General features: G+C 35.8%; 4 protein-coding genes across 5 annotated transcripts; 2 read left to right on the forward strand and 2 right to left on the reverse strand.

Moving 5' to 3' along the window:
* Positions 1-2,050: 2,050 nt before the first annotated feature.
* morn4 (MORN repeat containing 4) lies at positions 2,051-5,113 on the forward strand. Its single transcript, XM_027142079.2, has 5 exons — positions 2,051-2,239; positions 2,642-2,720; positions 3,283-3,397; positions 3,572-3,681; positions 4,064-5,113. The coding sequence occupies exons 2-5, from the start codon at positions 2,654-2,656 to the stop codon at positions 4,210-4,212; spliced, it is 441 nt and encodes a 146-aa protein (XP_026997880.1). The 5' UTR covers positions 2,051-2,239; positions 2,642-2,653; the 3' UTR covers positions 4,213-5,113.
* Positions 5,114-5,762: 649 nt separating this feature from the next.
* Positions 5,763-11,225, reverse strand: ankrd2 (ankyrin repeat domain 2 (stretch responsive muscle)). 2 transcript variants are annotated; one of them, XM_027142077.2, is made up of 9 exons: positions 11,096-11,225; positions 10,560-10,629; positions 9,788-9,895; positions 8,996-9,100; positions 8,670-8,768; positions 8,477-8,575; positions 8,158-8,256; positions 7,955-8,053; positions 5,763-7,419 (listed from the first exon to the last, which is right to left on the reverse strand). In XM_027142077.2, exons 1-9 carry the CDS (start codon positions 11,212-11,214, stop codon positions 7,336-7,338), a joined length of 882 nt encoding a protein of 293 aa, XP_026997878.1. In that variant the 5' UTR covers positions 11,215-11,225; the 3' UTR covers positions 5,763-7,335. The 2 variants fall into 2 exon arrangements, with proteins under 2 accessions (XP_026997878.1, XP_026997879.1); XM_027142078.2 differs by lacking the exon at positions 11,096-11,225 and adding an exon at positions 10,745-11,066.
* Positions 9,347-13,710, forward strand: st3gal7 (ST3 beta-galactoside alpha-2,3-sialyltransferase 7). Its single transcript, XM_027142076.2, has 8 exons — positions 9,347-9,477; positions 11,464-11,489; positions 11,574-11,755; positions 11,852-11,972; positions 12,324-12,649; positions 12,777-12,963; positions 13,071-13,211; positions 13,414-13,710. The coding sequence occupies exons 3-8, from the start codon at positions 11,625-11,627 to the stop codon at positions 13,648-13,650; spliced, it is 1,143 nt and encodes a 380-aa protein (XP_026997877.1). The 5' UTR covers positions 9,347-9,477; positions 11,464-11,489; positions 11,574-11,624; the 3' UTR covers positions 13,651-13,710.
* A 1,320-nt stretch (positions 13,711-15,030) lies between these two features.
* hps1 (HPS1 biogenesis of lysosomal organelles complex 3 subunit 1) lies at positions 15,031-24,127 on the reverse strand. The gene is made up of 18 exons (XM_027142073.2): positions 23,923-24,127; positions 23,560-23,676; positions 23,072-23,206; positions 22,682-22,824; positions 22,415-22,523; positions 21,946-22,106; positions 21,474-21,576; positions 21,009-21,078; positions 20,606-20,661; positions 20,319-20,486; positions 19,050-19,229; positions 18,806-18,882; positions 18,030-18,161; positions 17,890-17,955; positions 16,962-17,106; positions 16,690-16,803; positions 16,438-16,520; positions 15,031-15,570 (listed from the first exon to the last, which is right to left on the reverse strand). The coding sequence occupies exons 2-18, from the start codon at positions 23,674-23,676 to the stop codon at positions 15,408-15,410; spliced, it is 2,022 nt and encodes a 673-aa protein (XP_026997874.1). The 5' UTR covers positions 23,923-24,127; the 3' UTR covers positions 15,031-15,407.
* Positions 24,128-27,226: the final 3,099 nt, after the last annotated feature.

Below are 27,226 nucleotides of genomic sequence, written 5' to 3' on the forward strand. Positions count from 1 at the left end.
TGCTGATTTATTACCAGTAAAGGGCAATGATCTCTAAAGGAGGGCAAATTAGTCCCTGGTTTTGTGCATGTGTGTGTGTGCCTGTGTGTACATGTACTTATGAGCTTGATGTTGAGGCACTGAAGGTCAAAGACAGAGAAATTCTCTCTTTCCCCTGCTGTCTCTCACACTCTGTCCCTGTGTGTGGATGTGTTGAAAATAAATGGGACCAAACTTAAATGAACCAGATGGAGGTAGTCTATGACCAAATTATTAGGCCACATTAAGCTATTTAATAGCACAAATCTTTGCAAAATATAGTACCAATTCTTTGAAAAATTACGTCCAATGATGCCGGGCCATTTTTCCGACAATTCTGATGGTCTCTGACTTATAGCCCCATATAATTCACGGCCATTCTCCAGCAAGAACAACTCATCCTCAGTATTACAAGCAATACATCTCAAGGGAGTGATTTTTATCGACATTTCCCATTACCGACTCTTCAGGTTTATAGAGTCCGTCATAAATATCCTCTCCAGTTCAAAATTGGGATGGTCCTGTGTAGGATGAAGAGATCAGTTGTCAGATGTGATGAGTTAGGTGTCACACAGAGCTGGTGGGTCAGAAAGACTATATAATAAGCTCACCAACTTTCTGAAGGAGACTTAGATGGCACAGCATTAATTAAGACAGAGGTCTAAATGCAGACCGTATTATGAAATAAAGATTCAACATGGATCTGTGGATTGCTTACAGGCTTGTTCAGAAAAGCTACAAAATAAGTTGATATAGTTAAATGTTGTTTTCAAACTGATATGAGCTTGTAGATGAATGTAGATTGTATGACAATAAGAAAATCTTTATTGATCAATTTGGACAAGTAATAAGAAAGCTGGAAATAACTTACCAGCTGGCAAATGATCTACCATTTTGTTTGAGCACATTGTCAGATTAAACTTTTTTTTTTTTTTATAGAAGATGTGTGTTGTGTGTATGTCTATCTGATAAACACGTACGATGCAGCATAATAGATAGATAGATAGATAGATAGATAGATAGATAGATAGATAGATAGATAGATAGATAGATAACTTTACTGTCATTGCATAGTACAGGTACACAGCAATGAAATGCAGTTTGGCATCTAATAGAAGTGCAAAGAGTAGCAATTGTGCAAATAGACAAGTGCAGATAAATATGTAAACATATATACAGCATGTAATTTATTCATTCATTCACTCATTTTCTACCGCTTATCCGAACTCTTGGGTCACAGGGAGCCTGTGCCTATTTCAGGCGTCATCGGGCATCGAGGCAGGATACACCCTGGATGTCCAACCCATCGCAGGGCACACACACTCTCTCATTCACACAATCACACACTACAGACAATTTTCCAGAGATGCCAGTCAACCTACCATGCATGTCCCCGCATGTAACTAGATAGATAGATAGATATGTAAACACATGTAATATATGTACAGTGAATAAATATAAAGGCTATAGCAGTGCAGAGATGTATGTACATTGTTGAAAAGTACAAGTAAATGGTTCTGAGGCTTTGGCATTTAAGAAACAACAAGTAGAAGGTAATAAGGTTATGGCATTAAAAAATGTGCAAGCTAAATAAACAAGTCCACTGAAAAAAAAAAAAATATATATATATATATACATGAATGTGAAACAATCTGAAGATCTGAAGACTTGATTAAAATGTGCAGTGACTGAAAGCTTCATATGTTCAAGTTGGTACACTGAATAAAACGAGATGGAGAAGCACGTGGTATGTTTACATTTCTGTGTAGAATCATTTACATTAGGTTCCGTCACTGTACCAAATGAATAGACTGTGTTAGTCTATCAGATGCAGTAAATGTTTTCATTTCTGTATTTTTGTAGCTCTTACCTCGCTCGTTATCGCTTTAAACACCTTCCCACCTTCCCACTTTCCCAGCAATCTGAATCTACACTCACATTCCCAGACACACGAGCACTCTACTGAGTAACGGCGTTCCCGTAAGTTCCACAGCCAGCCAATCAGCATGCGGTTTGAATGCATAGCTAAGAAAAGCGTTCAATAACACAGGCCGATCTTCAGGAAGTGCACCGTGCAGTTTTGCGTTGCCAGGAGAGGAGAAGCGAGCTAGAGGCTGTCGCAGAGCTCGATAACGCTTTATTTCTCCCGTCTGAAATCCGGCATAATTACACATTTCTAAAGGAGTTTTCATGCTTTTGCGACAACAAGGACATAATACAGGTAAAAGCCTTCTTATTGCGTCTCGTCCCCTCAGAGCAAAGCGCCGGTTAGCCTAAAGTCTCCCCCTGCTTTAGCTCGCTGTGTGTGTGCTACAGATATTATTATTATTATTATTATTATTATTATTATTATTATTATTATTATTATTATTATTATTATTATTAGACCTTTATTTCTGCTTTATTCTCCTCACATAAAAAAATGAAACAGTGACAATGCTGTTAACTGTACCGTCGAGACAGCTTTTGGTGTCTTAATTAAACCATATGTTCCAGTCTACAGCAATATAAATAACATTCCCTCATATACTTCCCTCGTGTAAACCCTTGCACATATAGGGTGAAAGACACACGAAGGTGTAAGTTTTAATCATTTTCTGTTTGTGTGAATTTGTGTTGTCAGGGTGGTCGAGGTATGACACTGACCAGGGGCTCCTTCACGTACTCAACTGGAGAAGAGTACAGTGGTGAATGGAAGGAAGGCAAGTCATATTTCATCTATAGCTCCTGCTTCTTTTATGAAACTCAGCTCCTGCTGTTCCAGACTAATTGGTTTCGACTCTGATCGCTTGACATGTTAGGTTTGTTCTGTGGCACGTTCAGGATTACTGTCAGTTTTAGCGTGTGTAGGATACAGTGGCTTCTATACAATACTAAATCTTACATTTTCAGGAAAGACATTTTGTAATGTTTTATAAATCATGGCTATGTTTTGTGTATTTATGCAACATAGGATCTGCTGTGAATAGACTTGCCTATCAGCTGAATGTTAGATGCCACCGTATGACTCAATCCCCCAAGATATCCCTCTGACCACCTTTAAAAGCTTTCAGTATATTATAGTCAGTGAGATGCAGTAACGTATCGAGTGATGATGGTAGCTTGGAAAAAGAGGCCTGCTGAAAGGAGAACCTGAATTATTCATACCGTGCGATTACAGAATGGAAAAAGCACTGCCCTACATCTGAAACATTTGATTACAATTTGTATTACACCAGATATCCAAATTGAAATGTAAAGATTTGCATAACGTGTCCTGTTCAGGAAGGAGACATGGAGTAGGGCAGCTGAAGTTTTCTGACGGCACTTGTTACAAGGGTCACTTCGAGAACGGCCTGTTTCATGGCTCTGGGATCTTAATGTTCCCTGATGGATCCAGGTATGAGATTATGTAATCAGATTGCAGTGACATTTAAACATTTGTCTAACTAATAATTTATTGTAAATGTGAAAACCTGATACTTATTGAACAGGCATGCTTTATGAGATTTAAAAGGCTGTTGTATGTTTTAATGCGTACAATACAAATCAATCTGCCGCTGTTCAATTTAAGGTATGAAGGTGAATTTGCCCAAGGAAAATTCCAAGGTGTTGGAGTTTTTAGCAGATTTGATGGTATGAAGTTTGAAGGAGAATTCAAAAATGGTCGTGTGGAAGGACATGGTAACTACGTTTTTTTTTCTTTACTGTTCTGATTTAGTCATGAATTTGACTGTTCACCTGGGACTGTAAATACTTAGAAGAACTTAAAAGAGCAGTGGGTGGAAAATGAAAATAAAATGACATAAATGAAATAAAAGATGTTCCTGATCTGCCTAAGCTAAGAGTTAGTTGTTATAAATGAGACCCTTGTAATTTTTTATCCATGGATTTAGCATTATAATCTATACAATGAACACATTGGACTTGCAGTACACCAGTAGCCCCAGCAGATCCTACCCAGAAATTTCAGCCATTACAATATTACATTCTTTCACCATTAATGGTCTTTTTTTTTTTGTAGATCATTTATAATTGAGAATAAATAAGGATATTGCCTTTGCAGGCTTACTGACATTTCCGGATGGTTCCCATGGTATTCCACGGAATGAGGGGGTCTTTTCTGACAACAAGCTACTGAAGCGGGAGAAGAGCCAGGCGGTGGTGCAGAGGGCCCGGAGCTCAGCCTGCACTGCACGCAGTCTCTCTGTATGATCAACACATAAATGATCTGATAATCACCATGCTGCTGCTCTCAGATCAGCTTCTCAAACTCCACTCCAACTGCAGAGGTAAACATAGAGAACTGAGGATCTGCACATAGAGCTCTTTTTCATGTGGGCGTTGCAGCAGACCCTCAGGAGTGGATAACAGGGTTTCTTTTCCCTCTGTCTCTTTTTTCAGTGCTGGTCTGCATCTGATGCCTCTAGCTTAGAATATATTAATATATATGTATGTATGTATATATAAACTTTGTGCAAAGTTTATTATTAATGCATCAGTGTGAACTATTTCATCTTGAATAATGGAGAAACCAAAGTCACCATTTACAACATGGGGCTATTGAGTGTTGGAAATGAGGAGTTTGTGTGTAACAGTGAGATTATTTGCCTTTGTGAGACTGATCTTCTTTATTATTTATCTATTTATTTAACATGTTATTTAAATGTTATTTCTGGCACATTTTATTTAGGTAGAAACAATCTGACTTGAATATAAATTCACTTAAATGTATATGAAAATGTAATATTTGGATTTGTATATACCTCATAAAAAAGACACTGGATATCCAGTATTGATGTTCGAGATCATTCTAAGCCTATACATGCAGTGGACATATTTTGAGTACAAAGCCAATGATGTGCTCTTAATTAAAATCAGGCAGCCTGGACAATGAAGAGTGCCACACAGGTGATCCTCCTGGCGTTCTAACCAGTATGTTTCATTTTTCTTCATGCACTTTGTGTAATATGTTCTGATACATTTGAGGTTAGAAAGTTAAAGTCAGGCTAGACTGACTAATTATAGTACCTGCACTGTAAAAGCAAGTATTTGATCTTTTTTTTTTTTTTTAGAATTTTTTTTATTCCAAATGGTTATGAGAATGACTGGAAAATCTGAATCTTTATCTTCATAATAGTATTCATTCAGTAATGGTGTGCTTCTTCTAAGAACCAACATAACCATGGCTGTGGCTGTAGTCCATTGATCTGTATGTCAGTGGAGTATTCTGCTTGTCACTCAGTTTGTGTAATGATTCTATTTTTATCATCCACGTAATGACTGCCGGATATTGAGTAAACGGATCCGAAACCCGCAGTCAGGCAGGGGGAGGAACAAAAACTAGATTTTAAAAATAGTGATGGACATGATCTTCTCTGCCTTAAGGGAAACTACACCTATTCTTAATACTGAAAAGGATTAGTGTTGTTATGGCTTTACAATGATATAGTAGATGCCTAAATATTGACTATACAGCTGGAAAAAATATAACTGATACACAACACAATTTTAAATAATACATTTCTTGGTTTTTTGTTTGTTTGATTAGATAACTGTAGTTACACTGTTTTACCATGTGCAATGTTTTCAGAAAGAGCTGTACTACTTAATTTGTCTATTTTCCGATACCAAAATGTGTACTAACTTCAGTATTTGCTTGAAGAGTTTGGAAAGAATAAAAATGCAGAAAATGTTTTTCTTTAAGAAAAAAAAAGGATTCAAAGTGACTTTTATTTGTTGAATCACTGTCTGCAACATGAAACATCAATGCCTGACTTTTCATTTGTCCAAAAATCACATGCCCTGTGATACACTAGGCATTTTTTTTAATATATCACAAAAGTTATTTGCAAGATTAGTTTTTGCCACCACAGCAAATGATCAACAGATGCTTTGTTTCACAAATTGCCAGTCTAATCTATAGAGAAAACACATTTCTGTCTAACACACAGGACTAGACAGGGTTTATTTCACAAAACGTCGCCCTCTAGTGGCAGTTAGCGTACAGAATAAGAATTAAAAAATGACTTCCAGATTTTTTAAGTGTACCAGCTAGATGATCATTTGAAATATAAATATATTTAAGTAGATTTTATTGATATATTGTTTTATGGCATGTCATACAGTGGAGATAATCTAGTCTGCGTATAGGTCAAAGGGATGACGCTGGTAAACACTCTTATTTGATTCTCCAACAATTATTTAAAACACAAAAGAAGATGCATACAATCTTTCAGTGCAGAGATTGTTAATCTTTTAAAAACACATGGATATGCGAAATGAAAATGAAGGTGATTCCTGGTTGGCTTAAAACATCAGTGCTTGAACAAATGGTGGCAGAAATCAATCTCTCACCATGGACAAAGTGCCAGATACATAGAGGTCAGATGTAAGCAGAGCCAAACAGAAATTTCCAGTCTCATGAAGCCTCTACAGTGTGTAGGTGTATGTGTTCGTATGTATGTAAGGTTTACAAAAACATCTCACATTGATTTCCACACTGGTTAATGGGCACTCAAAATGTTAAGGGTTTAAAGATGATGGTGCAACAGGTTTATTTATTTTTATTTAAGTTTTAATTACATTATTACAAAGCATGATATTGCTGATCCATGTGACTGGCAAGGGTACAGTATATCCATTTCAGTTGTACAAAAGGGTAACCCGCTGATAGTAACCGGAAACTATGCACTAATGCCTCATCACAAAGCCTACTGTTAAGTCAGGGACGAAACAGAAATCCTAACCCTTCTTTCTTCATTGTCCCTAGAACATAGCAGTGCATTTGTGCTTTAATGCAGTTAACATTAATGTGGGTAAATATGTCTCTGCATACATAACATATTATTTCAATCACAATGTCAACGGAAGATGAACTGCACACAAGTTAATAGTGATGGTTACTGTTTACCATGGCAAGTTCAACTCAATAATATGGCTTTGCTCAAATTCTTGAAAGAATATATTGTTGTTGTTTTTTTGGATAATTACAACCATATTTAACCAAATTCAGTTAAATGAAAACATAAAAATCCTGAGATAGTTTATTCAAACAAATACTCAGTAAGCTGCTGTAATAGAGGTGATTTATATCAATCTAAATCTAATCTGTTGTATCCGTATCTGTACTATGTGGCTGTAGGTTGGATACGAAACAAATTGATCGTTTAAATTAAGCTAAAATGATGATAAGCTAAAATACACAGCAATGCAAAAATTTCTATACAAACCCCATGTGTATTGTACAGATAAAATTCAATCAATAATTCTAATCCAGTGAAAGGGAGCATAAATCTTTTCATGTGAGCCCTCAACTGTGCTTTATGAAATGAAATACTATTTCATCTGGTCCAGTTGCTCCAGCATCTCCTTAGTGTCACACTGCCACATCTTCACCTGCTCCCTCGCAGTAACACCCTCCTGAAAACATGGATTTCTACTCTATTATACACTGTATGGCCAAAGGTATTGGACATCCTATTCAAGTCACCAGTTTGCTGTTAAAATAGCCTCCATTCTTCTGGGAAGGCTTTAGTGATGACAGGTACTGAGGTTGGGCAGGAAAGTCCATGTTCTAGTCAATGTTCCAGTTCATCCTACATGTTGGTGGGGTTGAGCTCAGGGCTCTTTGCAACACCCAATTCTTAATACTTCATGTCTTCATGGATCTAACTTTGTGCACTGGAGCATTGTCATTCTGGAACCTGGTTGAGCTCTTAGTTCCAGAGAAGATAAACTATAACACTATTGCATACAAACACATTCTAGACAATTAAATGTATCCAAATTTGTGGCAGCAGTTTTTGGGGAAGAACCACACATAGAGTTGATATTCTGATGTCCACAAACCTTTGGCCATATAGTGAATCTAAAAATTATTATTTAACCTTTTTCCTTTGAATATAAGACAAAACACATTTGATTCCCTGCACTTTCAGAGCTCTGCAATACTTACAGTATTCTTAATCGTCATGTCTGCTCCAGCCAGTATTAGCAACTTGGCTATTTTGTATCGGTTCAGTCGGACAGCATCATGCAATGCAGTGTCACCCTCCTTAAAACAAATTGAGTCATGGTAATGATATGGACTATATGAGTTTCATACAATTATTACATTTATTAATATGTTCTATTTGCTGAAAAGCTTGTAGTTCGTACCCAGTCTTTGGCATTAATCTGGACACCACTGGATATAAGATGCTCCACGACTTCCCAATGGCCTGTTCTGGTAGCCACATGTAACGGAGTGCTCAAAAGCTGTGGGCATCAGAAACCATGAACTGATGTATAGCGAATACTTTCATTAAGCATTCACAATTATTCATTAATGCGCAATATGTCCAAAGGTTTGCAGACAGCTGACCATCACACCCATACTGTATGTGCTTTTTGAGTGAAGTCACGCATGGGCAGGATGGACATTTGTCTAGACATTTTTGGTCATACAGTGAATCTCAATACTTTAAAGGTTTTTTACTTTGTCTCTGATGTTTAAGTCAGCGCCTCTGCACTGCAGGAGTTTAAGAGCAGCTACACGTCCACCCCGGCAGGCCCAGTGCACAGCCGTACAAGCCAACTGAGAAAATAACCAAAAATATAGAATTCATTACTGTGCCATAAATAAAAGAAAACTCAAGTGAATGCTGACTACTATCTATCTGCTTTCTCACCCGGTCGCGGAAGTCAATGTTTGCTCCCTTATCCAGTAATCTCTCCACAATCTTAACATGACCCTCAAAGGCAGCCATGTGAAGTGCTGATTTTCTGAACTAAATTAAATTATTATTATTATTATTATTATTATTATTATTATTATTAGTAGTAGTAGTAGTAGTAGTAGTAGTAGTAGTAGTATCAATAATACAATAATATAAATATATAATAATATGAAATTATATAATCTTCATCATCATCATCATCATGATTAGAATTTTTTTTTTTCTGTAGATAAAACAAAAATCTATTGAAATGTAAATGTAACATTCTTCAGAAATACCTCATCGGCTGTGTTTGGGTCTCCTCCGACTTCTAAAAATTTATCAATAACTTTGACGTTTCCATTTATGGCTGCCTTCAAGAAGTTTTCACAATCCACAGGACACTATATGATAAAAAGCAATGATAAATGAAACTATATAAAAATGATTTATAAAATTTAGAAAGTTTTTCAATAAAATTCACTCAAATAAACATTGTATTAACTTACTACATGAATATTGTTTGGTTACTAGATTTTGATGCTTTATTATTTGCCTTTTTCCTCAAACAGAACAGTATTATTTTTAGCACTACCCAGATCCACTATCTCACACGGAAGATAAGATCACCCGCTCTTTCACCTGATGATGTCACTGCTCATATCACTGAAATACAACTATGTTGTCGGTATGCATAGTGTTGCTGTAATGTAGGAAGTAATGTATAATTATACATAAACAATCAAACTGATGCTGTTTATGATCACGCTGTTTATTAAGGGTGAGTAATCTGTGCTGGATTCCATTAATTTCTGATCTCTAATAATGCCAAGCTTGAAGCTTATGAAACCATGAGATAACAAGCTGTTGACTTTGGACTATGGTGGTTATACTGCAGACTAAATCTGACCATTTGCGAGTTCTGAACCTACATTACTTACAACTCCACAATGATCTCTTTCTACTGATATGATAAATTACAATTTGAAAGTATAGTTTTTTTCCCTGCCTGCCAAAACTAGAGAACTTTTTCTTTTTTTCTTTGCCATTTTTTTAAACGGATAGGCAAAGCAGATCTTACAACTGCTTACCGGAATATTTGCAGTACTCTGATTGAGTGTTTCATCACTCATCTGTCTTTGGGCTTTACTTTCATCCACAATCAAAATTCCCAGCTTCTGTGCACGTGTCCTGTGTTTCTGAAAACAATGAGGATTGCAAAAGCAAGATAAATTAAGTTGCATGTAGCTTTTAATGAAATGTTATGTTTCTGTAAGGAATTAATTGCTAATTTGGTCATTGAAATAGAAAAGAAGGATTAAAAAATTAAATATTGTCAAAAGAACAATGTCATAAATATTTGAATATAAACTAATTTCTTCTGAAATATTTAAGTATGGGTTTTTTGTGTGTCTTTGTTTAATCCATTCAGCGTATCAACTTAACTGTAAAATAAAAAGTGCAGTGTAAGTTATATAGACAATTTTCATGAACAATCCCACAGATGAAGCGAATCTGCTAGCAAGACTTAATGTAATATTTTGGTAATAATGCTGGTTTGGCTTTATTTATAATGATTTCTATCTGCATAGAAAATTTGATGTACATCATATGAATTGTAATAATTCTATATAACTTATTAGTTGTGAATGTGTAAATTCAAGTTATGAGCTAATATCTTAGATCTACAATGGTTTCTGTCATTCAGAATATGCTATATTACATGTATCCAGGCCTTTCTGGAAATATCTCAACCCAAACTAATTTACTGAAATATTATCAATGCATGCAGAAGTTTCAAACTTTGTTTTAAAATGATAATATCTGTATAATATCTCATAAATAAAATAAAATATTGTATACCTGCTCTTGTTGGTCCAGTTCAGCTTTTTGGTCCACTATCGTCGTGGCCCACAGGATATCCTTATCCATCCTGTTCAAATTAATCAATATAAATATAACAATATTATTCCAGTTAGAAACAAGTAAAATTGCCTTTAGATTGACGATACTGAATTATGAATTAAAATATGAGCAGTAAATGCCACCTATAAATAACCAGCCTATTGAATGTGCTCAGTGAGAAAGGCCTTTAGAGAATGGAAGGCAGTATGGGAGCTCTTATACCCCATAGCAGGCATGCAAAGCCTACTGCTTTGGGTGACAGGTGTGGTCAGGAGCTGGACTCCACACTGACACATGACACATCATGGACCAGGAGCATCAACTTGCTTGCACTGTGTTCTTCCACTCAAATGTTTTTTTTTATATCATGGATCTGCTCAATAAACAAGCTGTTTTGGGGATTATGTTATTTAGAATCATTTCACTGGTGTCAAGTGGTAGCTTATAAGTACTTACTACTGCCATAGCACATACTGTAATGACGCATCACTTACCAAGCATTCAGGCCCATTGTTTCTCTCATGCTTATAAAACGCAGAAGGATGTTTGCATATATGAAAAGTAATAAGCGTGGTTGTTTATTAATCCAGTACCTCACCAAACAATCTGTCATTCCTCTTACAATGTAAGCTCAGAATTAAATGGTTTAGCTAGATGAGAAAAGTCAGGGATCACTCATCACTGTGCTTGTTAACTTTACGAGGGGATACGTGTTAAAATGTGACAATAAAAAGATTGCAGAACGTGTCCTCAGTGGCAGGTGAATCATTAACCGTGGCAGTGAAGATCAGTCCGAGATAAACACTCACAAAACTGCTGTTTTGTAAAAGCTGCCACTGATCTCTATTTTATGCTATTTTAGGCCAAGAATCACATCTGAAAAACAAAGTAAGTGTGCAACCATTTTTAGAAATTGCTTTTGTTATTGACTTTCTGATTTTACCGTGGAGGCTTGTGTTATACTAATTACAGAAAGAATGATCAGGAAGTGTTGATAGAAGCTCGGGATCCCATGGTGGCTTGATGGTGACTTTAAATCACATGAGCATGAAGGAGTATGAGGAGACTGGTGCTCCACTGCTGGGTGAAGCAAACAGCACAGAAAACCCGAGCATCAAAAACAGAAGGGAGTCCAGAGAATTCTTCCTTGCACAGTGAGTTCAGACAAAATAGAAAACAAGAAAATCTAGTGATTTGCATGAATTAGAGGAAGAATGGAATACAGCAATGTCAATTCTTTCTCTGTGAAGGTGGAAAAATCTTGGCCTGAGTCTTGTTCTGCTCCTGAGCTGTTATTCAGCAATCCTTGTCCCTGCTTATTTCCCTACTAAACAACTGACCTGGACTGAAAGCTCCACAGAAGAATATATGGTATATATATTTAATTTATATACTCCATTGCATTTTCTTGCCTATAATATGGGTTCAGAAAGAGGAAAGATTGTGCAGTAGTGTTGCTGCCTCATAGTGCCAGGTATTCAAGCTCAAAGTGAATTCTTTATCAGACTATGACGAGTTTGGTATGTTCTCCCTTTATCTGTTTGGGTTTCCTCCAGGTTCTCTGGATTCCTCCCACTTTTCAAAAAAACATGCCATAGGAATAGTTGCCGTAGATCACTCTACTTGTGAATGATTATGTGAAAGTTTATGTGTACATGGTGACTGGAGATGGAATGGTAATTCATCATCACCTTGACCGTTGTAAATGTAATCTTCTTCTAGGCGATACTGAATGACTCGGCAGCTCTGCTGTCTCGGCCGTGTATAAGCGGCCTGGCTAAGGCAAAGCTGCAGAAAGTGCTGAATCTCCACAGCCTGCTTCAGATTCCTGCATTCCTCCAGAATGGGACTGGACACTGGGAACAGGCACCTCCACTTGGTCTTCTAGGTAGTGAGGGTACGTTGGCACAAGTACTTACAGTTCTGCCTCTCTCTGGACTGCCCTCTGTTCCACACAGTTGCAGTAGATGTATGGTGGTTGGGAGTGGAGGAATCTTACATGGAAAACATCTTGGAGTCCATATTGATAAATATGATGTCATTATAAGGTTAGTTTATATACCATCTATTTACAGTATATACCTAGTATATTACATATATTTATATATGATAAGAATGATGCTAGGAGTTAGAAAGATAAATAGATAGTTAATTAACGTATTTTAACACTTTCAGAATGAACGATGCACCAGTGTTTGGATTTGAGGAAGACGTAGGCTCAAGAACCACAATTCGACTGATATATCCTGAAGCAGCATCTTTCTTGGCACAAGAATATCAGAACACAGACATAGTAGCTTTAGTTGCATTCAAGAAACTGGATTTAGAGTGGTTGACCTCTATTGTAACGAAAAAACCTTTGGTGAGCATAATGGGTCCTTATTCTTCCAGTCTGTCTTACAATATGTCAAAATGTAATTGAAAGAAAAAAAATAAAAAAATTAAATGAAAATTGATCCATTTCTCCAGAGCTGGTGGTCTAAACTGTGGTTCTGGAGAGAAGTTGCAAATGATATTCCACTTCAGCCAAGAAACTTCCGCATCTTAAATCCTGAAATACTCAGCCGAACATGGCATGTGCTGCAAACCTATGGAAAACATGAACGCAAGGTATGAATGCAGATATTTGCTTATAAATATTTATCGATATTTCCCATCAGAAATATATAATAGTCTTATTCATATTTGAAAATTGGTTGGACATATGTCTGTCTGGATATATTTATATTTTTTCAATTAATAAAATATGTGTGTTTACTTTTAAGCTAGAGAAGCAGGTGTTCACTCATGTGTGCTTTGTGTTCTGTTGTAGACGGTGCCTACATTAGGCTTCACTGGTGTGGTGTTAGCATTACAGCTGTGTGATGAAGTTAGCCTGGCAGGTTTTGGCTATGACTTCACACATCCTGGATCAATGCTCCATTACTACGGGACTGCGCGCATGAACCAAATGATGGCACAAATAGTGCATGATGTGAGTGCAGAACATAGTTTACTGCATGACCTTGTCAAGTCTGGAGTTGTGTATGATGTTACAGGTGCAGTGTAATTAACAGGCCTCATATATTAAATGAATATAAATGCATTTATTAATAAACTATTCAAAGGAGCATGTACACAAGAAATTTGTTATTCATGAAAATGATGTTAGTGTTGATTGTGTTCGAAAATCATTAGTCATATGAGAGCTCCATGGAATGCAAATGTTGAACACTGAAACAATGGCTGAGCTCCATTACGTGACAAGTTTGTTTGTTTGTTTATGTTTTGTTGGTGTTACTACATTTGATTAACCAGAGCATATTAGGTGACTTATGCGTGATTCACTTTTATCAACATCTGCGCATGAATGCAAAGAAAATTTGCATTAACAAAACTTTGGTATGGTTTATGAAACCACTTTTACTTCACAATCAAAATTAGAAACATGTAGACTAATTAAAAGAACAGTAAGTGGCTCAGTGTTTGTACGTTGAACTTGAACGGAATTGAACATAGTTGCTTCAGATCTTTTGTAACAAAACATTGTGTGAGATTCAGTCAGTTCAGCAAAAAGGTGAAAGCAACCAAAGCAATCCAGGTACAATGTCCAAAAAAAAAAAATCAAGTAAAAAATGAACAAGACATTAAGATGATCCTCTATTGCAGTTATTCACTAACACTTACCCCAGCAAGAAGCTTTTACATGGATAAGAGACACAGAATTGTTCTTATATTACAGCTTACCCCTGAAGCTAGTATATGCCACATATTTTATTCTTGTGTAAGGACATCCAGAATATATAAAGTCATACTATTTATTATTATTATTATTATTTGCCTGAAGTGGATTTTTATTAATTGACAAAATTCAAAACTACTAAGTAGAGACAGTTTATGACATTTTTTAAGCTGCTCCTTTGGCACAAGTTTGGTTCAGAAAGTGACAAAGGACTCATAATATACACATACTGCAATACCACATTACCTCAATCAATTTATTTAAATAAACGCTGATTCTTTAAACCATACTGTGAAAAATATGAAAAAATACATAGTTACATACAGTTCAATTTATTTTTAAGGCATAGCTTCCAAATACGAATTTCCATAACAATATTATAAGTTATTAGAAAAGAAGAACATATTTTCATATATAATAAAGTATTTAAGGTTATATATTATAATTAAGTTACAATTAAGTATTCATTTTTTAAAACAACATACCTCATGTTACGGCTAGTACATATATAAATCTAAAATTAAGTCCAGGATTTTCCGTTACAATCCTGGAATTAGAATTACAGGTATATATGTGGTCAAGAGTTTTAACCAGAAACCAGATGAACAGATTTGTATGACCAAATAATTTAAAGCATATTAGAAGTTATTCTACAATATAATAGCAGATGTTATTATGAGATGGTTTTTCGATAAAAAATCAATAATATTAAACATTGAGTGTTTATTTACACAATATTATCCTAAAAGACAGAAATGGTGAAAAATGCAGTGGGTTAACTATTGTCCCAACATTAGCAGAATGAGCAAATGATTCTACAGTTTGTGTTTAGAAAGCATCAGTGCAACAGCTGGAAAGAGTCTTTATCTTGACCAATCAACATCAAAACACATTTTTCCTGATAAATCTGTCATTATTGTCTGAGCTGGGCAGGAACAAGAATCCTCAATCGGGGATGGACACAGCAGAATGAGATCTTTGCATGTGTGTATGTGCAGTGACTCATTGCAGAGCATTTCAGCTGTGGAATAAAGATGGCCTCAATTAGCTCTCATATGCAGCACACAGGAAGCACTCTGAGGTGTTCATAAGAGCGGAATGCGCGATGGCTCCCACAACTTGCGGGCCAGCTGGCTGCAGTGCTGAAGGATGTACTCCGTGGGGACAACACCGAGGTGCATGGTTAGCAGCTCATAGCACTTCACCAGCTCATTCTGGTGACTCTTACTGTAGAAGCGCAGCAGCTTCCTGTAGGACAAAACAGCTGCTAAAGTCATATTGCATGCCAAAAGCCTGAATTTGTTTCTGTTTCAAACTTTCAGATATTACAGATTTTTATATACTGTGTGTATGTATATATATATATATATATATATATATATATATATATATATATATACTGTTTTTAGAAAAAATTATTTTACTAATTTTAATTTAAACTATTTCTTTATTTGCTAATTATTTATAGTGCTAGCAATTGACTTTTGTGAAAAAATTCCTTATACAGCATATTGCTGTTAGATTAAAAAATCAGTCTGACCAGAAGGTGTTTAATTTTCTGTAAAGGCTATAAGGCAACTTGTTGTTTCATAATTAATATTCTCATAGCCTATTTGTAGGGACTTGTCTGGTAGACACATAACAAAAAACAAAACAAAACAAAAAAAACATGTCATTTAACAAAGAAAAACATATCGACTATGTGGTGAAATGTTCTATAAGGGGACATTTATTGAGTCTTGACAGTCACTAGTTGGTAGCATTCAGTATGATTTTCTTTGCTTTTGCCTTTTTTGCTAACATAACAGGCGTTTATTTTATGTGTTTGCTAGTAAAAGTAAGGTTTGTCGTTCATTAATGAATTACGATGAAGACATAATTCTTGGCAAATCGCTCAGGCATAAGAGGAATACTAGTCAATAGTCAACTTCAGAGTGGCAACGTAAGTTATATAGGGATTCTGTGTCATGGTTGACTTTGCAACTTCCTGAGCAGAGATATGCAAAAAAAAATATTCAATTCACTGTGCTGTATAATGTATATATAATCTGCGGTATATATTGTATAAAAAAAAAATCATTTCACTCCTAGACTTATATTTGCTAAATATGTTACCTGTAATAATCCCAAGCAAGCATTCCTATGGGAGCGGAGTCATCAGGTAGGTTAGGAATATCTACCACCTCTAGCTTGTAACCCTGCCAAGAAACAAGACACAAACAAACTTCATTTGAACAAAGATATCTTAGTTTCTTGTATTTGGATGCACTCATTAAAGTTTAGATGTGTTTGCACACCGTTTCACCTCTGCTGTACCCCAGACAAACCCTGAGGCTTAAAAAAAAAAAGAGTGATTTTTACACATACCGTTTCATTCTCAAACCACAAGAAGTAGCAGAAGTAGAAGTCTCCATCTCGTAGAGTCACAGTGGTATAGCCTTTCTGCAAACAATGCCTTGTTGTTGCAACAAGACTCCAAAGCTGTCAGAAAACAAACAGTGTAATGTTTTGACAGTGGTTAATGTACAGGACACAGCAAAGGATAAGAGTTCAGAATAAACACAGCCCCATACATGCTTTATATATACAAATTACACAACAGAATAAGTGTGCGGTGCGATGGTATGTTTCATACAAACCTTGTTTTTAATAAAGTGTGCTATGGGGCCTTTTCCCAGCTCTGAAGCAGAGCCATCAGTCACACTGAGCGATGGCGCAATCATTTGTCCTGCAGTGCGATCCACGTAAATGAAATGCACTAGACCCGGGAATTCCTCCAGGTAAGTGAGAACGTGGTTAAAGTAAATACACCCAAATACAAGAAATGCATACTTGTTTTCTAAGCAGTCTGTATTTACTCGTTTAATCACGTATCCAACTCTATTCAATATAAGCACATTGGAATGAATAACCCGTCGACGAAATACAGGTTTAAGGGGACTGTTTGTATAATTATTGAATATTACAAATGATGTTAGTAATATACCCAGAATATTGAGAATATCCAGTCATATATCCAAAATTAACATTGACATCATTATATCTATCTATTTTCTCACCACATCTGATAGCAGAGATGGCAACATTTCTAAAAAGGCATAGAGGAAACAACAGAACTCTATTGTATCTCAGTGGAATTTCTGCTCATTTTATTTTTAATCATATGTGTGGCAAGCAACAGTAATCATTTAGCATGGCATATTTCAGGGTGATTTTAACCTGACCAAACATACCACAGTCCCACCCCATTGCATTTTATTGCCTCACAAGACACGTCAAGTCTATTGCACTCAAAGATCAAACTTCACCTAGACTGAAGTTATTGTAAGCTGAAAATAGCCTCAAGTAGAAGCATGTATCCCACAACCACTCCCCATTTCAGTGAATTTCTTTATCTGTTTGAATTGGTAAAGATTTACCTTCACACCCTCAAATATCTAAGTACCGACTGCACTGAAAACCTAACCTTGGACATCAGCTTAACAAATATACTGTGAAGTAGTACTACACTGTATTCAAGTAAAGGACTCTTGAAAAGCCACACAGTGCCACCGAAAGCAAGGATATGACACCATGGTTATATTTCTCTTACTCTTCACCAAAAGAAAGTCCTTCCAGTCCATCAGTTTTTCTCTGAAAAAGAGAGGGATGCATGCTGAAGCTCTGTATGAAATTACCCAATTTTTAAACATACTCATCAAACATACTGCATCATGTTCAGGGCCCGTGCTTGAAGTGTAGTGGCCAGACGCTGATTAGCACCCATACACACGGCTGCAAAACACTGCTGGTACACACCACACAGCTGAGTCCTAATGTTACGACATGTAGGTAACAACCTGCACAAACATAAGCCATAAAACACTGGGATTAAATTGTGCACTATTCTAGTTTACATAAGATCACTTGCCTGTCATAGGAATGGAAGGGAAGAGAATTCAGGCATGCCAAAATTTAAACATTCCAATATAGTGGCTCATACGGATAATACTACAGTCTAGACTAAGTGTTTCAGCTAAAATTCATTGATTTCAAAAAGAACAATTAACATGACTGAATGACCACAACAGTTATCGATTAATATTAATGTTAATATTAATTATAACATTAATAGCTATGAAAATGATGCCAATACAGAAAAGACGAGACCTCTGTTTCGAATTTGATGTAGGAGAATACTTTTTTCTTTTTTTAAATAAACCATATGATGTTTGCTACAGTAAGCCAAAGAGTGTAAATAACCCAATGTCTTAAGCTTATTAGTAGTCTTTGGTCTGATGAGCTGCCTATATCTTTGACAAAAATATGTGAGTGTATAATAATATTCATGTTAGAAATCTAGAGACATTATGCCAACTTTTTTCAAATACTCTGTTCAGTCCACTGATATATAGATAGATGCGATTGTCTAGATGCGAATGATGTGAACTGTCGCCCACCAATTGAAAACCCTGCTTTAAATTTACAAAAAACAGTCTCTTACGCTTTTGTGATGCCGTGTCCAGCCCGGGTGAAAGCCTTGTTCTTGAACTCTGCCCAGGTGTTTTGAAGTTGTGTAGTCTAAACATACGAATAGTGAAACCAAATGAATGAAAGTTAAACACTAAAAAAGCAATTCTAAACCTTACACAGATTAAATGCTAATGCACTTAATATATAACTAATTTACCATATATTTAATATATAGTATTAAATATTGAATATTAAATATTTCACTAAATCCTAACCAGGATGTCCATGCTGGTCAGCATTCTGATGAACTTGTCCACCCTGTTACGGAGTTCCTGGATTGGGGGTTGACCACGCAAGGCCGCTGTCCCTTCTAAACCTTCACCCAGCCTCTTTTCGAGCTTAGCAAAAGCCTCCAGTAACACGTAAACAGACATGGCCACCTGGCTGTTAGGAATCTATGGAAGCAAACAGAAACAGCCACAGTCTCTGATCAAATCCTCAGAAAATCCAAACATTAAAAATAAACTGAACATTTAAAGTCTGTGTGTTGAAAGATATCCTACAGATCCAAACAAAACAAGTTCCATTGCACATTGGAAAGCAATTGTTATACTGGAACCAGATTTTTCAGTGTATACAGCTGTCATGCAATATTTCTCAAGATTTGTTAAATCAGGGAAACACTGAAGTGTTAATGTAATATAGAATTCAGGCGGTAGTGCCACCTAGTGGCTCTCTGTCATATTATACTTAATACTACTGTACTACTGTATATGAAACCAAAATGATCCTGCTTCACTGTACTATTTCAACTCTTTGCATTTCAAACTGTGCTTCACTACAGTAACAATTTGGATTAGAATATGACCAGTGTTCACACTGGTCATATTAAAGAAAATTGGATATACAACAAGTCATCCTTAAATAATGTTTAGACAATTCTATAGGGTTGTATATGTTATATAATCTATATGGCGAAAGCATGTGGACACCTTTTCATCAGTCCTACATTTGCCTGGTGAGAATATCCCATTCCAGATTTAGCTTCCCCTTAATAATACCCTCCACTCTTCTGGGAAGGATTTCTGCTAGATTTAGAGTGAAGCTGTGGGGATTTGTCTATTTAGCCACAACAGCATTAGTGAGGTTAGAAACTGATGTCAGATGAGAAATCCTGGAATGCAGTAAGTGTTCAACTCATCCTAAATGCCTTCAATGGGGTTGAGGTCAAAGCCCTGTGCAGGCCACCTGAGAGTCACAACACAAAACTTTGACAAACTATGTCTTCATGGAGCTTGATTTGTGCATAAAAACACTTTGGGCCAGATTCCAGTAAAGGGAAATTACAAAGACATCCTTTACAACTGTGTGCTTCCACATTTGTGGCAGCAGTTTGGGAAAGAAACAAATATGAGTGTGATGGCTTGGTGTCCACTTATTTTTGGCCATATAGTGTATTATATGTCATACGCAGTATTTCATGTGTTTAAAAAAAAGTCACAGTTAAACATAATAGTTTTCAGAACACAAATCAAACATGTCACCTTGGTCAGCAGCACTAGTGTAATTCCAGGCCACAAAGGTAAACAATACATGGAGTGGGGCATCATGGGAAAGAATCCCTCTTTATATGTTGCTTCCAGGAATACTCTGGTTGGAGTCATGGGGTCTGGCAATGGGAGCTGAAGAGTCTGTAGACTGTCTTCAGCCATCTAAAATTACAAACATCAGCATTGTGAGAAATAGTATTGATGCAGAAATAGAAATGCAGATAAAGAGTCTACTGTGTATGAGAAAAAAGTGATGCCAGATTGATGATGAGATTACTTACCTGAATATCAGGATCCACAAACTGGAAGACAGGAGCACCGTCATTACTCAGGTGACCTGTGTGTGGATTCAAAAGTCTCAGTTGATACAGTGGATATAAAAATTTGTTAAAGACAGAATTAACTACAAAATAAATGTCAGCCTCGTTACATATACAAACCAATATTCCAACAAACAGAAATCCAGAGGGGAAAAAAGAAATATCTAATTATTTGGAATATTAAAAAAAAAAAAAGTCTGAACACCCATCCCAATTTATACTTTGTAGAAGCACCTTTTGCCTCAATGTCATGGAAACTATCCTATCCCTAAAGCCTCATTTTTGGCTTTCTTGATTATACAAAAGGTAAACTCTTTCAGATTTTTAAAGCGATGTGTGTTTGAAAGAGTAAAATGTGGCTCACCTGAGTCTCGCTCAATGGGAGAAGGCTCTGGAGTATAGAAAATTTCAGGTGCTGATGTGCTGTCCACCTCCTAAACACACCACCAGGCACAAGCAATATTCATTAATCTAATTTATACCACAGCAGGACTGAAGTTTCAGTTCTACTCGGTCAAAATGTGTCATTTTCTATAACAGTGTGACTGACAGTAATGTCAGCTGGGAGACAAATCCTATTTTTCTTAATAGACATTGTTACAATAATTACATCTAATTTACAAAGACTACTGTGATGCTGAATGGAATAAAAATAGATTTTAAGGATGTTCCCCAACATAATATCTAACTATAAATGGCTAGTATGTGGTTCTAATAAAACGTGCAATGGATAGGGTACGAAACAAATAACAGAAACAGTGTACATATTATATAAGTAATACATATATACATAGTAAGATAATATACTATGGATGACTATGAATAGTACCTCAGACAGAGTTTCGTCAAGCTCAGTGTTGCTGGGATAAAGATCTTGCACAATAGTGATCAGTGCTAGCAGGTCAGAAGAACTAAGAGTGCTGGCATTACGACTGCACAAAAAAAAAAAACACATCACAAACCATGTGAAGACTCTTCTGTGTTTCACAAGTTGACCTCTGAGTTAATCACAGAACGGACAAGCCATTTCTTAATCCTTCTGGTCTGTTTCCTACATTGTGTTCCTCATTCATGTATGCAATACAAATGTACGATTTATTTTATAATATCTACATGAACAAATAAAAAGCAAACAATTTATCTGGGGAACTAGGCACATGGGAAATTAAAAATTGTCTTGTTATTACAGATTTACAAGAACAAGCCATTTTTAAAAGTGTACTACATTTTATTAGCCTCAAACAAAACAAATTTCTACATAACTGTTACATTTTTCATGTGTGAGTAAGCACATGCAATACCTTGAATAGAAAGCTAACAACTTGGTGTGCACAAGTATGAAGGCATGCAGCACCTCCTCTCCTGCTCTCTCTGCACTGCTGTTTATTTGCTGCACCAGTCGCCGCTCCAAAAACTCAATGCACTGCTCACACAGTGTGGGGTGGATTAGCCTCTCAACCGCCTAATAAAAGCAGAGTTTATGCATAAACATTAAAACTGTTCTCTGTAATTGCAATTTGATAACACAGACAGACATTCTAAAATACATTAGAATAATATATTTTTAAAGTATAAAGGGTTATATACAAAAATCTGGGCACCCCAAGCAAATTATATATTCAGAATAATATATATTATTATACCATTTTGTTAACATAATATATAGACTATTCATCTTTTGACCTCAAACAGAAATTTATTCACTGTGTACAAAAGAACCGACGTTAGTCCAATACTTTTGGAGGGGATAGTATACATTTTAAAACTTACCTCAACTAGAAAACTTTGGTCCTGTTCTCGTAAGCGGCTGTATGTTTCAAGGAGCCTTTGCAGCTTTTTCCATACACGGTTTCTCTGCTCTGTGTCTGGTGGCCGCAATCTAAATATAAATTTTTTTTTTTTTTTTTTTTAAAGGCAAAATGATAGTAATGTGGTAATTAAAGCCAAGCACCACAAGTTGTGAAAAAATGTTGCAGTGCCATTTCAAACTGGTTTGAAATAGTAAAGGACATCTAGCAACACGAATGAAGTTATTACTCTTTTTTGTAGAGGGAGCTGCTGAGGGTCACCATGCCAAACAGGATCTCTGTAAATTTCTTCAGTACAAAAATCTTTCTTTTTAGATCTTCATCAGTCTCCTCACCGTCCCCATTCACAGCAATATACAAACATTCTTCAAACTGTGAAAACAGCAAACATTCTACGTATATAGAAACTCAATATGCTATTTTACACATCATGACAAATTACACTTATGCCATTTATATTAAAAATGAACTGCAGATTGATATATATCAGAGACTCAAACAATATTGGCAAAACACTGCTGGCAAAAAAGACCAATGCTGTGGAATGTTGCTTATTAATCTAAAGCCAGATGACTACATTCTGCAGAAGATTAGTGCTGTGAGATTTAGAGCAGCTTACCTGATGGAGTGCATAGATGTGACCATTTTCTGTGCTAAAAGAGGTGTAGCCGTCCCCCAGACGATCAAACATAGTACTACACGAGATGATGATTGGGGCAAACAGTGTGTTGATACTATCTGCAAAGGCTGGAGGCTGAAAAAATTCAATCCAATTGAAATGTATTTGTATAGTGCTGATTACAATTGACATTGTCTCAAAGCAGCTTTACAGAACATAAACATAGAACAAAAGGTTATCATAAAGGTTATTTTGTATTCTATTATCTTTATAAAGAATAATATAAAGATTAATAGAATACAAAAAATTCAAAATTAATATTAGATATATTTAAATGTGTTTGTATTTATGTCCAATGAGCAAATCTGAGGTGAAAATAGACTTGTAAATGTACTTGGCTACATGATAGGGCAAGAATTTGCAGAACTTTCCTACACAATCCACTGTACAATACATGTATGATTTTATTTAAAAATAAAAGTTCTTACACGTCTGCTGTCATCATGAGAAGTTCCATATTGCTTCTTAATGTTCTGCTCAAACGCTTGATCAGTCCAGTAGAAAAGGACCTCAGCACTTTCTGTAGCAACCAGAAGGCACTTCATCTGAACGGAAATATGGTTTATTAGTTAGTCAATCCTGGGCATCGTCTAATGAAGCCTGCTGGGAGGAAATTAGTCGTTTTTTCCCTATTTATATTACTCTGAAGACAAGCGAAGACAGTATTTATTCGTTTTAGGGGTAAAGAAAGAATTTTCTGAAAGGTTAACCATTTGAAATAAACTCACAGTTATCTCTAGCTGGTGACATTAGCTAACAATAATAACTACAATAACAACAAACACACTCACGCCTACTGTCTATCAGAGCAGCCGACACTCCACATAATTCCTTTGCCCAGACACAAAGACGAATTTAAAATAGTACTCCAAAACGCGAGTCAAAGTAAGAGCTTAAAAAACCTTAGTAGACATACAACACGACGCTACAGAAGTCACTTCACTTCCGTAAAGTAACGCTGTTGGGTCACGTGACGTTGCTGCACGCTACAAAATCTCCGCGCGCAGTGAAGAACCACAACAGTGATGAGAGTTCAGACTCTGCTTAGTGATTCGGATCATTAGAGTCACCGCTATGAACCGAATCATTGGGCTTTCGAACGGCTCAGTACAGAACTTTTTCTGTAAACTGGACATTTTAGGATATTTGACCAATAACTTCAATAGCCGATAACTGACTGAAACTGTTCCATTTTTCTGTTTTATTAAAAAAGTTACATAAATAATATTAATATATAATATGTATATGCCTCATATAGACACAGTTGACCAATCACTATTCATGTTAACAAGCTGCCAAGAGTTTTTTCTTGTTTTTTCTTTCTTTCTTTCTTTCTTTCTTTCTTTCTTTCTTTCTTTCTTTCTTTCTTTCTTTCTTTTTTACATAAATTTTCGTGTGTAAAAAGATAACTGGCAGATTCTTGTAAGGAATCTCAATAAGCAGGACAATATATCAGAACAACGGCATTGCTGACATCAGACAAAAAAAAAGAGTAAAAAAGAGTCGGATTAAAGAGCAGAGTTGTTCACCAGATGCACATCAGTACATCACAAGACTCTCATTAGTGAAAAGAGAGAGGACATTGTTACGGTAGGAATAATATCAGGAGATCACCAGGCCTGGAAATCATGTGGCACAGCTTAGAAGCGCATGACACACACCCTGTACAACCACAGCGCCGCGCACTTGTGTTTACACACACACGCACACGCGCGCGCACACACACACGCACACGCGCGCGCACACACACACGCACACGCGCGCGCACACACACGCACATACACACACGCACACACACACGCACATATACACACACACACACGCACACACACACACACACCCACGCACACACATACACACACGCACATACACACCCGCACACACCCGCACACACACACACACACACACACACACACACACACACACACACACACACACACACACACGCACTTGCATGCATTGAGAAAGTTTTTGAATTCCACATTTTATGATTTCTACATTAAGAAAACAAAAATACCCTACACATTTCACAAAGAAAAATGTTTAAAATCCTCATTGTTTATATTGTATATATAAATAAGCAGGTCTTACTCTTTCTTTAAAACTGACTGAACACATGACATGTTTGATATTTTAGGACAGCATTTCTGGAAATTTAGATCACATATTACCTTTACTTTCACAATTACACGCTGTTATAACATACTTACTCGTGGCGCTCAAAAAAATGTCAGTACCCATATGTACCCAAATATATAGTCAACATATTCTAAAATTGTAGTGCATTTGAAGTAAAATTGACTACATATAAGATGTTGGATATGTAACATTCTATACCTATTTACTTATGTAAAATGAAAATCTGTATAATAAAAACTAGTACTGTTTCTGTAGGTTCCAGTTTACTTTATGATTACACCCATAATCAAAAGAAAATCCATCATGAGTCAACTGTGAGACACCGGATAGTGAAATGTGAAACTTTCATTTACCAGGCTAGAAAATAAACACTGCTAATTTAATGTGTCTGAATTAGACTAATGTCTCCACACTTCTTCTTTTTTTTCATTCAGATGATTGTGCTTTACATGCTGGCACACTAGGAAAGAAAACATGATGAAAAAGGTTAATCAGAAATTTAGGATCGTGTTTATAATCAAGAAACCTAAGATGTCTCAGTGAAGCTGTAGTATATCTTGCTGGGCTGTTTCTCTTTATACTGGTGCAGCTGTTGTTGCATTTTGAATTGTCAGTTAGGTTTAGGGAGCATTTGTGGTCAGCGAGTGTAAAAATATTTGGTCAATTTTAATCTAAAAAGTAGCTGAAAGACAACTGAAAGATTTTAACTGACTTACCGAAACCACAAGCGCATATCAATTTAATCATCATAAAGCATGGATTTGTAGATTAAGTTAGCTCTAATCTGTCAGTGGTTTAATTTTCAAAGCCATACTGCAACCCAAACATAGAGCCATTTATCAATCTTTAGCCAAATCACTTTCCGTTTTTTGACTTGAAATGAATTCTGTTTAGCAAAATATAGAATTTTCAGCAATATAGAACAAAATGTCAAGCAAAGAATAAGTAAATAATCCTAAAAAAATTTTTTTTATAAAAAAGGCAGGTCACAGATCTCTATAAGTCTGCAGCCTGTGATCATTATTCTCCTAGCGCAATAAAAAACAAAAAACAAAACAGTGGATCTACAGAGAATACAAAAATACAGTGACATATTTGACTGATAAGAACTTCAGAAATTACAGAATTAAATAAGTACATTAATCAATAGACAAAAAACCTATACAAATCACAGCAACGCACCATTGAATAAATCATCAGGAATCAAACATAAAAATAAACAGACCTACAGTAACTCGTAATTCTATGCAATCATAAATTAAGTACTTGGTATAGAGATTTTTAGTGTATATTATAAATAATATATTTAAATTTTAAAATAAATGAATAAATACTTTTCAAGTTTGGACCTCCAAATTTCACTGACTATTAATTATTCTTTTTTTATTTGGTGGGGCAAACCAATAAATAGTGGTAAATACAATTAAAAATAATAACACACCACAAATAAGATGTGGTCTATTAAATATATGACAATATATTTACAACGATGTAACATTATTACCGATAGATTGCTTAATTGATTGATTGATTGACTGATCGATTGATAAGAAATACACATGTATATTGCCTTCCAAGAATGTCATTTAATCCATGGCAAAATGTGCTCAGGCTTATATGAGGGATCCAGAAAAAAAAACAATCATCATCAATCATTCATCAATCAATCATCAAGAATTGTTGTATCGCTATTGAAATATTCTTATTTTATTGAAGTAGTTTCAAAAGATTTTTTCTCTGACTTGAATAACTTGTGCCAAACAAGTAACACAATTAATGTGATATTTTCAGAAGAAATGTTAACACTTTGGGACACTTATTTGGGTTATTCCCTAGCACCTGTAAGAACTTAACATTGTTAGTACATTACCTAATCTATTTAGTGAGTCCTGAGACGGCAACATTCCCTTAAGCCTTATTTAAGCTGACTACTGTATACATAGTGTAACTAACATG

The sequence above is a fragment of the Tachysurus fulvidraco genome, chromosome 4 (genome assembly GCF_022655615.1).
Source record: "Tachysurus fulvidraco isolate hzauxx_2018 chromosome 4, HZAU_PFXX_2.0, whole genome shotgun sequence".
Lineage (NCBI taxonomy): Eukaryota > Metazoa > Chordata > Actinopteri > Siluriformes > Bagridae > Tachysurus > Tachysurus fulvidraco.

Excerpts from the sequence above, each read along its gene's own strand:
- morn4 (XM_027142079.2), top strand. The coding sequence starts at position 2,654 with ATGACACTGACCAGGGGCTCCTTCACGTACTCAACTGGAGAAGAGTAC. Across the intron at positions 2,721-3,282 it reads CAGTGGTGAATGGAAGGAAG|GAAGGAGACATGGAGTAGGG; the intron begins GCAAGTCATATT and ends TGTCCTGTTCAG. Across the intron at positions 3,398-3,571 it reads ATGTTCCCTGATGGATCCAG|GTATGAAGGTGAATTTGCCC; the intron begins GTATGAGATTAT and ends GTTCAATTTAAG.
- ankrd2 (XM_027142077.2), bottom strand. The coding sequence starts at position 11,214 with ATGACAGATTGTTTGGTGAGGTACTGGATTAATAAACAACCACGCTTA. Across the intron at positions 10,630-11,095 it reads ACAATGGGCCTGAATGCTTG|GATGGATAAGGATATCCTGT; the intron begins GTAAGTGATGCG and ends TAATTTGAACAG. Across the intron at positions 9,896-10,559 it reads AACTGGACCAACAAGAGCAG|AAACACAGGACACGTGCACA; the intron begins GTATACAATATT and ends CATTGTTTTCAG.
- st3gal7 (XM_027142076.2), top strand. The coding sequence starts at position 11,625 with ATGGTGACTTTAAATCACATGAGCATGAAGGAGTATGAGGAGACTGGT. Across the intron at positions 11,756-11,851 it reads AGAGAATTCTTCCTTGCACA|GTGGAAAAATCTTGGCCTGA; the intron begins GTGAGTTCAGAC and ends TTCTCTGTGAAG. Across the intron at positions 12,964-13,070 it reads TTGTAACGAAAAAACCTTTG|AGCTGGTGGTCTAAACTGTG; the intron begins GTGAGCATAATG and ends CCATTTCTCCAG.
- hps1 (XM_027142073.2), bottom strand. The coding sequence starts at position 23,676 with ATGAAGTGCCTTCTGGTTGCTACAGAAAGTGCTGAGGTCCTTTTCTAC. Across the intron at positions 18,883-19,049 it reads TGACCAGCATGGACATCCTG|ACTACACAACTTCAAAACAC; the intron begins GTTAGGATTTAG and ends TCGTATGTTTAG. Across the intron at positions 17,956-18,029 it reads CGGGCCCTGAACATGATGCA|AGAAAAACTGATGGACTGGA; the intron begins GTATGTTTGATG and ends TCTCTTTTTCAG.